Consider the following 17,276-nt stretch of genomic DNA (forward strand, 5'->3'; position numbering starts at 1 on the left):
CGAGTTGGGCTAAACGCAGAACAGTCCCCTCAAATTAGCTTAGTTTGGTTCCTAATTTTGAAGGCTATCCACATTTGTGGGCTGTATCTATTCTGGGTAATATGAATATTCTAATGTACATAAGGAATATTTACAGAAAACAGTGATGTAATACATAAAGTGATATAAAATAAACACTAAATATGTAGCAAAATCCGAAGTTAGGGCCTGTGTCTTTTTCCCCATTCATTCATCTTTGCTTTTTCTCTAAAAAAAATATTTAAATAAAAAAATCCCCAAACATCAGCAATTGTTATGATGACAGCAATAACATACGAGTGTCTGAACAAATAAAAATACATACACATTTATATAAAGCGTAAAATTTTATCTTGGCTATTTGAAATGTTGGGGGTTATAGTAAAATGGAGGAATAAGACAGATGAAACAGGCATGATAGTAGTTTAAAAAGAAAGGCGGTTTCCAAACACATTTCGGGAACAATTTTGATTCTTAAAAAAAAAAAAAGCATATTAACTGCAACAGCTCCCCCTGGAGGCTAACTAAGGGATTGTGACATTCACAATGACACACTAAAATAAAAGCGTTTAGTTTTTAATAAAAAACGTTTACTTTAACCATAACGTTACTTTTTATGTTTTCATTGTATAAACTTAGTGACATCATATATTACCATGCATTTTTTTAAATCCATGCAGTTCTTCTTAAGAACCCCTTTGCAGATATCGTAAGTACGCCATCTTTCTACACCCAAGGCTCAAAGATGAATGAGGAGAGTAGTCACAAAACAACTTCAAAAGCTGTGCTGATATGGGGGAATCGTATTAAGTGTAAAATCACCCAAATATAAACATATTTCCAAGGTGTAATAATGGCCTATATACGCTTGTTGAGAGTACTAAGATGACTGCTGATGGTCGCTCATTTCCGCGGCGCTGTGATTGGTCAGTTTCGGTAGCGGCTTCGTGGAATAAGTCGCGCTTTGCCATTGGTTGGGATGTAGAAGGGTCGCAGTGGTTAGTGGGAGGGAGAAAACATGGCGGCCGAGCCGACTAAAGCGGAGATCCAGGCCGTGTTCAAGCGGCTGCGGGCTACACCGACCAACAAGGTGAGACGGGGGTGGTAAAGTATGGTAGCTGGGGGGCGTCCAGCCAGCTGCTGGAGCAGTGTATGGGAACAGTGGCCTTGTTATCAGCCAGTGACTCATGATCCCAGTGTCTGCTATGGCCGGGTACCTGTTTATTAAACTACAACTCCCAGCATTCCCTGCTATCCAGAGCCTTTCAAGGCATGCTGGGACTTGTAGTTCCAAAAAGCATATGGCGAGCAAAACTGTACCCGAATCTGCTACTGAGAGGGCAGACAGGGGATGTAATGGGTTAATGGGTATTGTGTAATGTCATTTATTAGGAAAGTAAAAGTCATCCGATGGTGCAGTCTAGTGCTTTCTCCACTACTCACAGAACTCCACTGTGACTTCTAATCTCTGCCTTGATTTACACTAGATGCTATTCTTTATAATGCTACAGTGATGACCTAGCAACTCTCCCAGTATAACAATGGCATGTCATCCCAACAATATATGTTATGTACTCTTTTCTCTTTCTTTCCAAACCATTCATTCTGGTCTTTTTGTTCATGATACCTTCATCACCTCCATTAAACAATGTAAAGGCAGAGGTGATGACTGCAAGTCAATGTTTTTCCCTTTTAAAAGCACATTATATGTCACTTTAGATTACCCATTGCTGGCATGGGCACAATGCCACCAAAAAAGAAGGAAACTCTGCTTGTGTTTGCAGATGTATAATTTACATCTCTGCTGTCATTTCTGAAATGTCCTGGATGCAACCGTTTTCTCTTTAGCTAAACTGGTAACGCGTCACATGCCTCATTTATGTTTGTGTTAGACTTGTAGTATAACCAGATTTTGTTTACTATTATGTATGTGTATATTAGTATTTGTGTTGCCAGTATTTAGCTCAAAAATAATTAAATGACAGCAGCCCGGACATTTCAAAATATTGGAAATGTAACCAGGGCTTCCTTTTTTTGGGTGGCATTGTGTGGGACATTCAAGCCACCAAGCACCTAGTATGTATGACACATATGGGTAACCTACAGGTCAAAGACAATGTTTGTTTGTTTGTTTTAAGGGGAAAAAACATTAACCTGGAATTATCACCTCTGCTTTTACATTAACTGGGCTATTGAAGGCACCATCAGGCTAAAATGGATTGAAAAGAAACTAAGTGAAAAGTCCTCATAAAATCCCAGCAAAACATCCTATCTGTGTTGCTTGTGCTAATATATCTCCAGCCCTGTGATCTTTGCTTGTTATCCAACATAAGCCAATACATGAAATATATGATATATAATCTAGAGGTTTTGTTTTTTTAACTACAGAAATGGTGAACCTAAATAAATATTTTGTTTTTTAAGATGTGTAACATTGCTTCCAGGGCATTATTTTAGGATCTGTTCTTTATAGGTATAGATTTTGTCCTAGGGGGTGTATTCCCTTCCCCCTCATAGAACACTATGCCTCACAAAGGATGTTATTGATTGCAATGGCCACAGAAATCGGTGAGAGCATACAGATCCCAAGGATTGATTGATTTGGAATAACAAAAAGCATTTGTATGAGTTTCATAGAAAAGGTTTATGGCCCTAAGCGTCTGCTGTAGCTGGCAATATGCAGCCATGCAAGGTGTAATATATCCTCATAAAGCCGTGACATGGTTCATGGTGGTGAAAGTTGCACAAATCCATGAGATCAAAGCTGCTATTAGCTGTTCAGGTTCCATATAGCGCTTCATCTATATCCTGTAAATATGTTTGTTTTTCCATCAAAAAGTGATGACCGCTACATGGCATACTGACTGATTTTCCATTATGCTTTGTTATAGCTTTTTTGGTGCAGGTTATTCCTGTGTTAGTTGCTGCTGTTCTTAAGTTAACCCTGTTTCCCGTCAGGCCTGCTTTGACTGTGGTGCTAAGAATCCTAGCTGGTCCAGTATTACCTATGGAGTGTTTCTATGCATTGATTGCTCTGGCATCCACAGGTCTCTGGGAGTCCACCTCAGCTTCATCAGGTGAGTGACAATAACCACCACAAGCAGACAGACCCTTTAAAGATCCAAGCTGGTCACTGTTTGAGTGTTTCTTCTGTGCATATTCTCAGTAATGCTGATATAACTTTCTGGCCGAGCCCAGATTCAATGCGTTAATGAAATGTGGACTTTGATGTCTCTCCGTTAGGTCCACTGAGCTGGATTCCAACTGGAGCTGGTTTCAGCTGAGGTGTATGCAAGTTGGAGGCAACGCCAATGCTGTAAGTAACTGTTAACCAAGACTATTGGCAACTCATCTGATTCTGCATGTAATTGTGCATACGTCTTCTTTTGTCATTAAAGCTTGTGCTGATCTACTTTTATACTGTTTATGTTCTTGTTGTTGCAGAATGCTTTCTTCCACCAGCATGGCTGCACCACCAATGACACCAATGCCAAGTACAACAGTCGTAGTGCTCAGATGTACCGGGAGAAGATCCGACAACTGGCCACCACAGCCATGTCTAAACATGACACAGAAGTGAGTGCTCTTAAAGGGACATTATTGTAAAAACAGTAAATGATGTATAGAGCTTGTCTGTATGACGCATGCTTTATCCAGAAGCTATTGCTCAGTAATGAACCCAGCATTGACAGGCCACGTACCTAAGTTTGGGCGATGCCACTCTCGGCCCCACGCTTTGCTCTCAGAAGAAGATCAGCTTGTTCCTCCACTGCATACATGCATTCTGGAATTGTTCCTTACTTTGTCCAGTAGTGGGCGCTGTTTCATTGCTGTTTATGGCTGATGTTTTCTTTAACAAGAGTTAAGTAACAGTTGCTGCTTTCACCCTAATAAATAGAAATATGTACAAAATCCAGGGACTGTGTGCAGAGCAAGTTATTTTTTGATTAATATTTATAGAAAACTAAATAAACAATGGAGACAATACTTAAGGTGTTCTGTTCAGATGGGAGCATCTTATAAGTTCTTATAAAGGCTGAAACTTTTTCACACATTGTAGTAGCAAAACGGCAACACAAATATAAAGTTTAAAAAGAAAAAATGCTGCACTTAACAATCATCCGTGATCATTTATGACTGGTTATGTGTTTGACATGTGTGTAAGTAGGAATGCAGTGGTTGTGTGTGTGTGTGTGTGTGTGTGTGTGTGTGTACTGGATGGGATCTGAACAATATTTGTGGTCTCCCCCATTAGCTTTGGATAGATGCCATGAATTGCTCCCTTGCTAATTCCCCCGAGAAGAAGGAGTCGGACTTCTTTGCTGAGCTAACCCAGGTACGCTCTATAAGTCTTACTGCTAATTTATGTAAAGTGTTGGCTATATATAATGAAGGCAGTTTGTGTTTGCTCTATACACAGGAATGTAATTTACTAGAGATCTCGCCAAGATTTTTGGCACTTTGTGCTTCAGTGTTGTCGCTAGTTCTTAGTCAATTTATAGGTCGCGTTCTCCTATATATTGGTTAAGCCCACACAATAGCTCTGAGTAAGCGATGGGACCACTCGTACAATTCTGATTGTATTGTCTTTAGTCTTCCAGCTCCTGGGAGGCAGCATCAGCTATAGAACAAATATCGGAGACCAGCCCATCAGCAGCAAAACAGCCCACCGGCGCCCCTGCAGGCTGCGAGCCCCCCTGTGAGCCCTTGTCTATAGTCTGTATTTTGTAGTTCTGTGTCTCTGCTGTCCTGTTTAACGCTCCTCATTGTGCCCGTAGCTCCTGAGTCTGGTCCCTGTGTTGATCACCTCGGCACATCACCCAAAGCTACACTGGGTAAGTGAGTCCTTTATCTCCTATTGACTATCCCATCCCAGATGGAGCCGCTAAGTGCTGGAGGAGATTTTGAGATCCGCCAACACAGTCGCTGTAACACAGGGTACAGGTTCTATAGTTCAGCATCAGTTCCCTCAATACAGACAGGTAAAATTCTAACTGCTGGTTATAAATTGTTTTAAAGGAATAGTCCTGATATACTAGTTATATGCTGAAGAGGCCAGTACGTTCCTAGAGAGCGTTTGTATTGTAGATATTTACATTTTGAATACATGCCAGCATATGTGGTATTTACATTACTGCTATATTGTTCCAGCACAAAGAGGTGTTCTGCAAACATTAGGCTGCTAGTCACACCGGGCTATTGTTACTAGGTACCTAATCTGTTCTCCAACTTGTTCTCTGAAACATGCAGACAAAGAGCCATTGTTCTGACTAATCTGCCCATTTCTCTCACTAATGGTTTATTCTGCGACAGACCTGTGTTTTTCTTCACTAAACCTTGTGGATGATTGTAGCTATTACTCTTGTACTCTTAGGGGTATATTTACTAAACTGTGGGTTTGGAAAAGTGGAAATGTTGCCTATAGCAACCAATCAGATTCTAGCTGTCATTTTGTAGAATGCGCTAAATTAAATGACAGCTAGAATCTGATTGGTTGCTATAGGCAACATTTCCACTTTTCCAAACCCACAGTTTAGTAAATCTAGCCCTTAGAGGCAAAATGGATCTGAATGGTCCTGGATTTCTGGCCGATGAACGTCAAGCCTTTAAGACCCGCACGTCGTTGACCTACGCTTTTAGTGCTGTAAGGTGCTGTCCTGGGACTGGGCTGTCAATGACGGCTGCTGGTTTCAGAAGCATGATCAAGAACCATCTCGGTCGGGTCCTGGCCATGCGATCTTTCAAATGTAGGATTCAATCTGAACACTTAACCCAAGTGGATAATGTTGTCATGACAACACCAGGACTGCTCTCTATATCTATCTAGATATAATCTATCTATATCTTCCAAATCAGAGGTGCATGGGAGTCATGCATTAGGTCCCTCTGCTCCCCTATTATAACAAAAATATTTAAAAAAAATAAATAAAAAAATTAGTCAAGTAAAAACACCACAGTAAGAGCACACCCAGCTCTCACTGTGTAATACACCCTAATGCATGAGTTTCACACATAATTACTAGTGCTGAAATGTATGAACAATACAACAACCTCCTACATTTTGTTCGCCCACCACCATTCCTATCTCCCCTGGCGCCATCCATAAGGACTCTTGCAGTCACCATGATGTATCTTTGTTCTTTGTTCGTTGTGTAAACTGTATCTGTTTGAGACCTGTAGACACATGAGATAATTAAATTTAGGTGCAAAATTCTAGGGTTTCTCTTATTGTGTGAAGGTAACAGATATAAGAATCATGGAAAGTGTTTGCTGAGAAGGATCATATTCATCCTATACCTAGTACAACTGTGTGTGCTGAGAAGGACCATATTCATCCCATACCTAGTACAACTGTGTGTGCTGAGAAGGATCATATTCATCCCATACCTAGTACAACTGTGTGCTAAAAAGGATCATATTCATCCTATACCTAGTACAACTGTGTGTGCTGAGAAGGACCATATTCATCCCATACCTAGTACAACTGTGTGTGCTGAGAAGGATCATATTCATCCCATACCTAGTACAACTGTGTGCTAAAAAGGACCATATTCATCCTATACCTAGTACAACTGTGTGTGCTGAGAAGGACCATATTCATCCTATACCTAGTACAACTGTGTGTGCTGAGAAGGATCATATTCATCCCATACCTAGTACATCTGTGTGTGCTGAGAAGGATCATATTCATCCCATACCTAGTACAACTGTGTGTGCTGAGAAGGATCATATTCATCCCATACCTAGTACATCTGTGTGTGCTAAGAAGGATCATATTCATCCCATACCTAGTACAACTGTGTGTGCTGGGAAGGATCATATTCATCCTATACCTAGTACCACTGTGTGTGCTGAGAAGGACCATATTCATCTTATACCTAGTACAACTGTGTGTGCTGAGAAGGATCATATTCATCCTATACCTAGTACAACTGTGTGTGCTGAGAAGGATCATATTCATCCTATACCTAGTACATCTGTGTGTGCTGAGAAGGATCATATTCATCCCATACCTAGTACAACTGTGTGTGCTGGGAAGGATCATATTCATCCCATACCTAGTACAACTGTGTGTGCTGGGAAGGATCATATTCATCCCATACCTAGTACAACTGTGTGTGCTGAGAAGGATCATATTCATCCCATACCTAGTACAACTGTGTGTGCGCTGAGAAGGATCATATTCATCCCATACCTAGTACATCTGTGTGTGCTGAGAAGGATCATATTCATCCCATACCTAGTACAACTGTGTGTGCTGGGAAGGATCATATTCATCCCATACCTAGTACAACTGTGTGTGCTGAGAAGGATCATATTCATCCCATACCTAGTACAACTGTGTGTGCGCTGAGAAGGATCATATTCATCCTATACCTAGTACATCTGTGTGTGCTAAGAAGGATCATATTCATCCCATACCTAGTACAACTGTGTGTGCTGAGAAGGACCATATTCATCCTATACCTAGTACCACTGTGTGTGCTGAGAAGGACCATATTCATCTTATACCTAGTACAACTGTGTGTGCTGAGAAGGATCATATTCATCCTATACCTAGTACAACTGTGTGTGCTGAGAAGGACCATATTCATCCTATACCTAGTACAACTGTGTGTGCTGAGAAGGATCATATTCATCCCATACCTAGTACATCTGTGTGTGCTGAGAAGGATCATATTCACCCTATACCTAGTACAACTGTGTGTGCTGAGAAGGACCATATTCATCCTATACCTAGTACAACTGTGTGTGCTGAGAAGGACCATATTCATCCTATACCTAGTACAACTGTGTGATGTCCATTGTATTTTTTATCAGAGCAGTTGTTGAAACCACGTGTCTGACTGGCAGCCAGTGCCTATGTGATCAGTGTATGCCCATCTGATCATGGGTCGCTTGCTGCTCAGGCTTTGATGCCATCTGGATGAATTCACAAATGCCAGAAACGTTTAAAGGGGAATTTATTCCTGGTCTTCCTGACCTTGTTACCCCATGGCTGCCAGTTGCCCAACACGGATATCCATAAACCCTCATACAATTGTTACGCTACTATCAGATGTTACCTGGTACAGCATGGAGGACATGACATAGCATAGGATACACAGTAGTTTCTCTGTAACATTAGTTTTATTTCCACTCTGTGTCTTTGCCATCCCTGCCCCCTTATGGTCTCCTCCTGTATCACTTTCTACTCATCATCATCACCATTTATTTATATAGCGCCACTGATTCAGCAGCGCTGTACTGTGAACTCATTCACATCGGTCGTTGTCCCATTGGAGCTTGCAGTCTAAATTCCCTAACACACAGACAGACACAGACTAGGGTCAATTTTGATAGCAGCCCATTAACCTACTAGTATGTTTTTGGAGTGTGGGAGGCAACCGGAGGAAACCCACGCAAACACTGGGAGAACATACAAACTCCACACAGATAAGACCATGGTCGGGAATCGAACTCATGACCCCAGTGCTGTGAGGCAGAAGTGATAACCACTTAGCCACCATTCTGCCCAAACACTCCTGTGTTTCTCTCTACCTCTCTGTTTCCCATATCTGACCGCAGTCTACGCCCGCTCATTGGTGCCCTTGCTGCGGCAAAGGAACCAATGGCAAGTCGGGGGAGAAGCGGCCTGACTTCTTTTCCCTCCTTTGGAGAAAGACCTATATAGTTTTTTTTTTATCTCCAGGTTTATCTTCATGTCCAAAAAATATGTCTGCGTCTTGTATGCACTCTTGGGTCAGATCATGGTAAATGTGAATAGGTTTGTCTCTGCATTTGGGTGTGGACTCTTGCACCTTTCGCCTGTAGAATTTGGCCTTTACCCCCCAACCCCTCATCACAGAGCACAATGGAGGTCACCATTCCACAGAAGCTAAAAGCAGCACTCACACAGTTTGCTCACATCTAGGTAAATGTTTATAGGTCCCCAGTGAGGAGCGTTCAGTTTGATTGTACATTCTTCTATTGTAGTTTCTTACTCTAGATAGCTTTCATAATATACAGCGGTCATTAAGTATATCCAACATGCTCTTCTCCCCCCAAAAAAGGGGGGTCTTCGAAATATTTCTTTATAAACCAGCCCTGTCCTGCTTTATGTTTCTGCCCTATTGTCCCGATATACATCTGAACGTACATACGTGTTCCTCTCTTCCTCAGACCGGGCCATGTGCCTCTCTGATCAGAAGCTGACCCCCAGCACAGGTGACTGCCTGGCTGTGGCTGCGTGTGCTTGGCATGTCCGTGCAGTGTATTAGCCTTATAGACACATCTATAAGGCCGGCTTCACATGGGTGACTTTGTAGCTGCGCTGTGGATCATGATTGATTTACATGGCTCTAAGTGGAGCTGCACATGGATAACTCCTGCTGGTGCTTAGTCGCCCATGTGTGTCTACCCTAAGGTGACCCGTCTCTGCGGACCTGCTCTCCGGGTTCCTGCAGTACTAACCATACGTTTTCTTGCACGGGGTACTCTGCTGTGCTGGCACTCAGCCCTTTTGTTTCTAACACCACCTGCATGTGCGTTATAGTCTCTTGCCAATTCTGCCACTTTCTTCTAGAAGTGAAACCATCTCTCATTGGGAAGAAGAAGCCCGCAGCGGCTAAGAAAGGAGTGAGTACGAGTGTGTGAGTGTGAAGGGCCTGTGTGTGTGCCCATGTCACGCAAGGGCAGCTCTCATACTTTGTTGTCTTTCAGCTGGGTGCTAAGAAAGGTCTCGGTGCCCAGAAAGTGAGCAGTCAGAGCTTCAGTGAGATTGAGCGACGGGCTCAGGTGACCGAGAAGCTGAGGGAGCAGCAGGCGGCTGAGCTAAGGAAAGAAGCGGAGGAGTCGCTGTAAGTTCCCCTGTCCTGTGTGTGTTCGTGTGTGTGTGTGTGTGTTCGTGTGTGTGTGTGTAACTCCACTGTCTCACTCCTACACTCTGTCTAGTGTCTCCTCCATGAGGCTGGCCTACCATGAGCTCCAGATAGACCGGAAGAAAGAGGAGAAGAAACTGCAGAACCTGGAAGGAAAGAAAAGAGAGCAGGCTGAGCGTCTGGGTATGGGCCTGGCATCCCGCAGGTATAGGATGTGCTTTATATTATGTACTGTGCCAGTCCATACTCATTACTCTGTATTACTTGCAGGAACTTTCATCAGGTTCAGTATTAGTTTTAATGTGTTCAGCCTTCCTCGGGTTCCACAAGTATAGTTTATGAAATATTAAGCTTGCATGTTGTTCTTTTTGTTTGTTTGGTTTGGTTTTTTTTTGCAACATTGTGCATTCTGTGTTTAGCCCAAATATACTGGGTTCCTCTGGCCCCTCTCTTACTCCGGTGTGAGCACATGTAACGTACTTGCCAACTTGGGCAAGCTGCCGTCTGGGAGATCGGGGGCAGGTGGGTGTGCAGGGGCAGGGCTCAATTAATCTCGTCATTGACCCCTCCACTAAATTAATGGTTTCTGCCAAGAACCGGGGAGGTTTGCCTGCTGTCCCGGGAGTACAGGAGGACTCCCAGAAATTCAGGAGTCTCCCTTACATTCTGGAGAGTAGGCGACTATGACATGTAATAAAGCATGTTCTCTATGTTGATGGCTCAATTCTGCTTCCAAGTCGCCCTTCAGACCATGCTGTGGTCTTTCACAGCCAGCACAGAATAATCTCTGTACATTATTTTTTTTTTCTAAAACCATAGAGCACATGGTAATGATGAAAAGGGCAATGTACATACAGAACCTGGTAACCGGTTCTCCTCCTGATGCCTAGATAGTAATTTTGTGGGATGAACCAATATTTTTGCAACTTATTGATTTCACGAAGAGCTGCTGACCTCGCTCTGTGAACGCTGGTTTAGCCCTCAGAATGGATGTCTAAGGTGACCAGTGCAATTTAATATGGATTGATTTTTTTATTTATTTATTTTTATGGCCTTTGCTTGTATGAACTTTATTTATGCTAATCATACAGTCTGCTCATGCCAGGCCTATCTAACGCTTTGTTTGTTGACACAGCTCCATCTCGCACTCTGTTCTGACGGAAATGCACGTGATTGAGCAGGAGACACCCGTTGCTTCTAAATCCTCCCGCTCTCAGCTTGACCTCATGGAAGATGCCAGCTTTACCTCTGGTCCTCCTAAGTACGTTATATCTTCCTGCAGTTTATACGGTAACTGTTAGTAGAACACTGCATTGAGTCTCCTGTTCACCTGAGCTTCTGTCAAGGTCTGGACAGGAGATTTCCTTATTTATTGCGATTTATGTAATGGTTTTACTTCTGTTGTGGACTTCCAGGAGACTGACTTGGTTCTGTCACCCCTCAGATATAAAGACAACCCCTTCTCGCTAGGAGAAGGCTTTAACTCACAGTGGGAGACTGAGACCTCAACGTGGGGGTCCGTAGATAAGGGCGAGGACGAGCGAGAGGTGACCATCTCCAGTATTCAGCCAGCACGAGAGCGGTGAGTTACTGTACAAATGTTTGTAGGCTGTTACAGCTGTTATATGGCCTGTGATGATTAGTGCCTACTCGGCTGCTTATACTCACTGTAGTGGCTTTATACAGATGGTGCAAACCATGTCTTCCTATAAGGGGTTCTACGAGATCTTCAGTGATGGAAATAACAATGTGACTTTTGGTTATGTCACTAAATAAGGAAGAGTTATCAGTTAGGGAGTCGGTAATGTTCCGTAGTGAGACCAGTTAATCCAGTCCTTTGATGTGAATGGCTGGGAACACTCCAGTGAATGTTGGGGACAGGAGAAAGGCGAATTCTAACATTGAATACAAATGGGGCCACATTTGTTGTGTTTACTTAGCAGACATAATGTACTGCTGACCATCATCACCATTTATTTATATAGCGCCACTGATTCCACAGCGCTGTACAGAGAACTCACTCACATCAGTCCCTGCCCCATTGGAGCTTACAGTCTAAATTCCCTAACATACACACACACAGACAGAGAGAGAGAGAGGTAGACTAGGGTCAATTTTTGATGGCAGCCAATCAACCTACTAGTATGTTTTTGGAGTGTGGGAGGAAACCGGAGGACCCGGAGGAAACCCACGCAAACACAGGGAGAACATATAAACTCCACACAGATAAGGACATGGTTGGGAATTGAACTCATGACCCCAGTGCTGTGAGGCAGAAGTGCTAACCACTTCGCCACCGTGCTGCCCAGTAAACAATGTGTCCATCCCCCACAGGCCTGCAAACAGGAGAAAACCAGAGAGTACTCCGGCGCCAGAGTCCAACGAAGCTCGCATGAAGTTTGCCAGCGCCAAAGCCATCTCCTCAGACATGTTCTTTGGGAGAGAGCAGGATGCTGAGGTGAGCCCACTGTACACTTCTGTGCGCTGACTGGTTCTCAGAGGAAGGGAAATAAAGTTGTAGGTTTTGTATTATTGTGGTGTGTGAGCTTTGTGGAAAATATGGCATGGGCTGCAAAGGCACACAGCCATTTGTAATTTTACACCAATTGTCCCTGTATTTGCGTCTTGTATGGGCCTAAAATTAACTGCGGACCCAAAGCCCATCTGATCTGAACTGCTGTCATATAACAGCTGATCAGTCTGTCGTGGACTCTGGGTTACCGCACAGAACCCAACATGATCCAGTTGCTCCTTCTGCATAGTGAGGGACTAGATCCACTTAGATTATCTGCTTACTGCACTTATAATAAATCAGTGGAGGGCAGGCTCTCTGTGGTAAGCGGGAGACATTTCCAGCAAATCACATACAGGGAAGGAGAGACCAGGACAAAAGACAGAACGATGGCTGGAGATGGAGAAAGGAGGGGCTGGATGGGGAAGATAGGCTGCTGCCTCGAGATGGCTGTGACGTCAATGTCTATCTCTGAGAAAATGTATATGGGCACAGACAAAAAAACAGGAGATTGGAGCTCCCAGTTATTTATGTATTATTTATGTTTAACTGTTATTTATATAGCACCAACATATTATGCAGCGCTGTACAGAGAATATTTAATTATACACATCAGTCCCTGCCCCAGTGGAGCTTACAGTCTATACAGTGTGTCTTTGGAGCGTGGGATGAGACCCACACAGATAGGGCCCTGGTCGGGATCGAACCCGTGGCCGCAGCGCTGTGATGCAGTTGGACACTAAGAATTACTAAAGTCATCACTGATTATCTTTCTAGAAGTCTAGTTTGATATGACTGAGCTGTGTCTCTATTGTAAAGACTTTCACCGTTTTATAAAATGTACAACACCCATGTCCCCCCCCCCCCCCCCCCCCACTGATTCATTGGTGTGGACAGTGCCAGCCTCATGTCCTTACAAGCTCTTTTGCTCCCGGTCTTGCTCAGTGTTTCATAATATGAGCATTTGCTGCGCACGGCTGGGTCCTGTGTTCTTTCAGCTGTAACCTTGTTGGCTGCAACTAGGAAGGGATCATTTATGAGGCAACGACAGATTTATGACGGAGCTCTCCCCCACCAGCCCATCTGTAACAGAACTGTGCCAGGAACTCTGGAGGTTATGCTGCCTAACTTAGGCTGCATACTTATACTTGTACTTATACGCTTGTAAGCTTGGAGTTTGGAGGCAGAAAAAAAGTACTGAATATTGCAGGAGAGTAAAAGTATTTTGGTGAATGACACTGATATATTGGTGATATGTGGCTTACTAATGTTAGCCACATACACGGATTTTGTCAGTTGCCCCAAGAGCCAATAACTGGGTCCCTGTCCAATTTGTCCCAACGTGTTGATGGCCAAATTAGAAGAGACCCTGCCATTTGGTACTGTGGCTGAGCACCCACCAGTGCTGTTTGTAGATGACTGTACACACAGACCGATGACCAACGTCTTGTACAATGTTCTCATTCATTTTGATTGGATTACTATTGACCAGATATATTGCGATATCGATGTTGGAGGTTAATATTTGGCTGTGAGCATTGACCTAGTCCTGTCATACATGTGGTCCCCTTTGTGTAAACGCTTGAACAGCACTGCAGTTAGGTCAATGAAGGGGCTGTTTCCATGTTATGTAAGGAAGGAATTTTGCTTAATCCTTCCCAGTAATAGTATTTTGGTTGGGAGAAATGCTGCATCAGATCTTCCATATAGAGCTCATTCGTACAGAGGGTGATCAGTGGTTATATATGAGTGTCGGAACCCTAAATACAGAGATTGGTTGAGATCTCTACCAATGTACTATTATAGGGAACGGAGGAGATTTTATCAAGTATAAAAAAAACTTTATAGCACAAATATTATGGTTTTGCTCATCATCATCAATTATTTATTTAGCACCACTAATTCCGCAGCGCTGTACAGAGAACTCATCGGTCCCTGCCCCATTGGAGCTTACAGTCTAAATTCCCCAACATACACACACACACAGACACACAGACAGAGAGAGAGAGAGAGAGACTAGAGTCAATTTTGATAGAAGCCAATTAACCTCCCAGTATGTTTTTGGAGTGTGGGAGGAAACCCAGGCAAACACGGGGAGAACATACAAACTCCACACAGATAAGGCCATGGTTGGGAAGTGAACTCATGACCCCAGCGCTGTAAGGCAGAAGTACTAACCACTGAGCCACCGTGCTGCCCACTGTTGCCTATGAAAATTAGCACACATTAAAGTATAAGCTTTAACGTTACAAATTAGAGTGGGCAGATTCTGTGACCTTTTTGCTTGATAAAATAAGCTGTAAATTTGACCTTTTTCTACACTTTGTCCACTGTGTCATTGTAGGCGATGGATAGGATGTTTTATTTGTCTTTTTATGCTTCAGTGCCCTGTTAGAGCCTCCTGCTTTGTGGCTCCAGGAGGTGCTGAGTATCTGGAACATTGCTGATATTTCTTCGTATGGGTGCGAGCAGATATCAGTGATGTTTCATAAGTAGCATAATAACCGGATGTGTGTACAGCTTGACATCGCATGAGTCTCCCAAAGAACCTAAAGCTGAATTGAATCCACCCCCCTTTATGTATATAGAAAAATAAAATGAAAATTAAATCCTATTGATAAATCGTATATTTTCCCATTGAAAAATAATTCCACCCAAAACGGACTTGCACTGCAGAGATCTGCTGCTGCTTTAAACCACAAGCAGAGTTGTTGACTCTCCCGCCAGTCCTAGCTTTATTGTCCAGTCCTTTAATGTGTGATGGTGATGAGGTTTCTTCTCCCCGCAGTACGAAGCTAGATCCCGTCTGCAGCAGCTTTCCTCCAGCACCTCTATAAGTTCAGCCGATCTCTTTGGAGACGCAGACTCTGTAAACGCGGCAGGTAAGTGATCTACTTCTCTTGTGTGTTTCCATGTGTCCTCATGGCAGAGATAGAGCTAGGTATTACATGGGGTGCTCAGATGTGGTACATATTTTGCACTGCTTGGGCATTTGTACTGGGGACTTCTGTGATGGTGTCATGAATGAGGGTCTATTATGTAACGTCTTTGCATGCAACTAAATCCAAGGTCTGGGATCCAGGTCTGCTTTACAATCTGTCACTTGTGGAAGGTCCTCATGTTCCTTTGATTAGCCCTTGTAGACAGTGGGAGGACACCAACTTCAACCTCTGCTCCGAGATCAGAAATTCACCTGCTCCAACATCTAGTAAAAGTGTCTTTATGAGAACTCAAACCAGCTGAAATAATCGAACGAACTGGTAACGTTTCCAATAACTCCCGCGCTCCTTTACAAGCGACTAGACGCGAAGCATTCAGAAGCCGCTTGAAGATCTCTTTATATGGCTACAGACCAGCATGGTTCTCAACCCATGAGTAGAGACTGAACCGGATGTTCTCCCAAATGAGACTAATCCCAGGGTCGTGCGAACCTTCCACCAGTGAGAGATTGTGCGTGTCTAATTCCAGACCCTCGTACGTGACGGAGTGTAGTGAGTGTATTACTCATAGTTGGAGTCTCCCTAGGTAACGTGCTACCATCTGCTGACATCACCAACTTTAAGCAAGGTGTGAAATCTGTTGCAGGGAAGATGGCGGTTCTGGCCAACGGCGTGATGAACTCTCTACAGGTAACGCAGCTCTTCCGCCAGCCACACTCTCTGCTCCACTTTAGTTGGTTCTGGAAGAATGGTTGACAATCTACTTTTCTTTCCCATAGGATCGATACAGCTCCTATTAACTCATCAATGGAGAGGAACTTGGAACCCACTATAGTATTTTCCCCCATATACCCACCAGATACGGGCTGGGGAAATGGAGAGGCCAGAAAAGGAGAGCGTAACGTCTTTCAAGCAGGTGGCAAATACACCCTTTTTGTTTTTTAGAAAACGGCCACTACGCTTCAGTATTCCTCTATCTCTAACACCAAGCCCCTAACAGGAGCAATCCTCGCCCCACATCCAGTGTCTGCTTGTGTCCATCAGCTGCTCCTGACCTCCCCGGAGGTTCCTGCTGCTCTTCCTGCCAGGGATCACCTGGAGACACCGCTTTTACCGTGTGTGTTTGTGAGAGTGGACTCTATGGGGTCTGTACTGCAGAACCTCTGCAATGTAAATGAAGGAGAGATGTCTCTGTGTAGCATGTTATGAATGTTGTGGGCAGGATGTTAATGAAAGTGTGTGTGTGTGGCAGAGAAGATGTCTGGGCAGCTCATTCTAGGAATCCAATGACTGTTACTGTCTGGATGAGGCTGCGCATCTCCTAGGACTGAGATTTCGTATTGTGCTTTATTAACGTGTCTGGTATGATTTTTGTGATTTGAATTATTTGCATCTGGACAAGTGTGGAGCGGATTTGGGGTTTGAGGAGTTGTAGTGTTGCAGAGACTGCAGTCCCTGGTTTGGAGAGTGAATCGACAGAGTGGTTGCATGAGTATTTATTATGTTGTCTCTTGGTGCGCTGGTGACTGCCTTCCAGGTGCAAGATTAGGTATGCAAATTTCTCTGAACTTACATGCCCCATGGAACATCAAATAATGTTGACCAGCTAAAATCCAATAAAGAAGCTGAGGCACAATGACTCCCTTGTCTGTTTTTCTTGTATGAAAGCAGAGGATTAATTCTACCCAGAACTGAAAATAGCTAAAAATCTGTCCCAAAACCATATATTTCTGGAGCCCAGCATTCATACAATTTGGGGTATCCTTGACATGTTGCTACCAATATACTTCTCTCCTACCTGCTCCCACTGGCAGTGGAGTCGGTGGTCAAAATACTACAGGTCTGAAAAACTACTGGTCTGGCCGGAGTCGCTGAGCTCGAGTGTTTTATTGTTTTCTACCAGGCAAAGTGTTGTCCACCGACGGACACTCTAGCAGCGGGAGTGAG

The 17,276-nt window shown here is 43.6% G+C and overlaps 1 protein-coding gene across 4 annotated transcripts; it reads left to right on the forward strand.

Annotated features, from left to right (window-relative positions):
• Window positions 1-973: 973 nt before the first annotated feature.
• On the forward strand, window positions 974-16,968 carry ARFGAP2 (ARF GTPase activating protein 2). 4 transcript variants are annotated; one of them, XM_075188162.1, is made up of 17 exons: window positions 974-1,108; window positions 2,977-3,095; window positions 3,262-3,334; window positions 3,463-3,594; window positions 4,274-4,354; window positions 4,612-4,717; window positions 4,797-4,853; window positions 9,181-9,225; window positions 9,584-9,636; window positions 9,721-9,857; window positions 9,952-10,083; window positions 11,014-11,139; window positions 11,323-11,460; window positions 12,213-12,336; window positions 15,179-15,272; window positions 15,916-16,019; window positions 16,109-16,968. In XM_075188162.1, the coding sequence occupies exons 1-17, from the start codon at window positions 1,037-1,039 to the stop codon at window positions 16,127-16,129; spliced, it is 1,614 nt and encodes a 537-aa protein (XP_075044263.1). In that variant the 5' UTR covers window positions 974-1,036; the 3' UTR covers window positions 16,130-16,968. The 4 variants fall into 4 exon arrangements, with proteins under 4 accessions (XP_075044263.1, XP_075044265.1, XP_075044266.1 ...); XM_075188164.1 differs by having other exon boundaries at window positions 15,976-16,019; XM_075188165.1 differs by lacking the exons at window positions 15,916-16,019; window positions 16,109-16,968 and adding an exon at window positions 15,859-15,887.
• The last annotated feature ends 308 nt before the right edge of the window (window positions 16,969-17,276 follow it).

This window comes from Mixophyes fleayi, chromosome 10 (genome assembly GCF_038048845.1).
Source record: "Mixophyes fleayi isolate aMixFle1 chromosome 10, aMixFle1.hap1, whole genome shotgun sequence".
Taxonomy (NCBI): Eukaryota; Metazoa; Chordata; class Amphibia; order Anura; family Limnodynastidae; genus Mixophyes; species Mixophyes fleayi.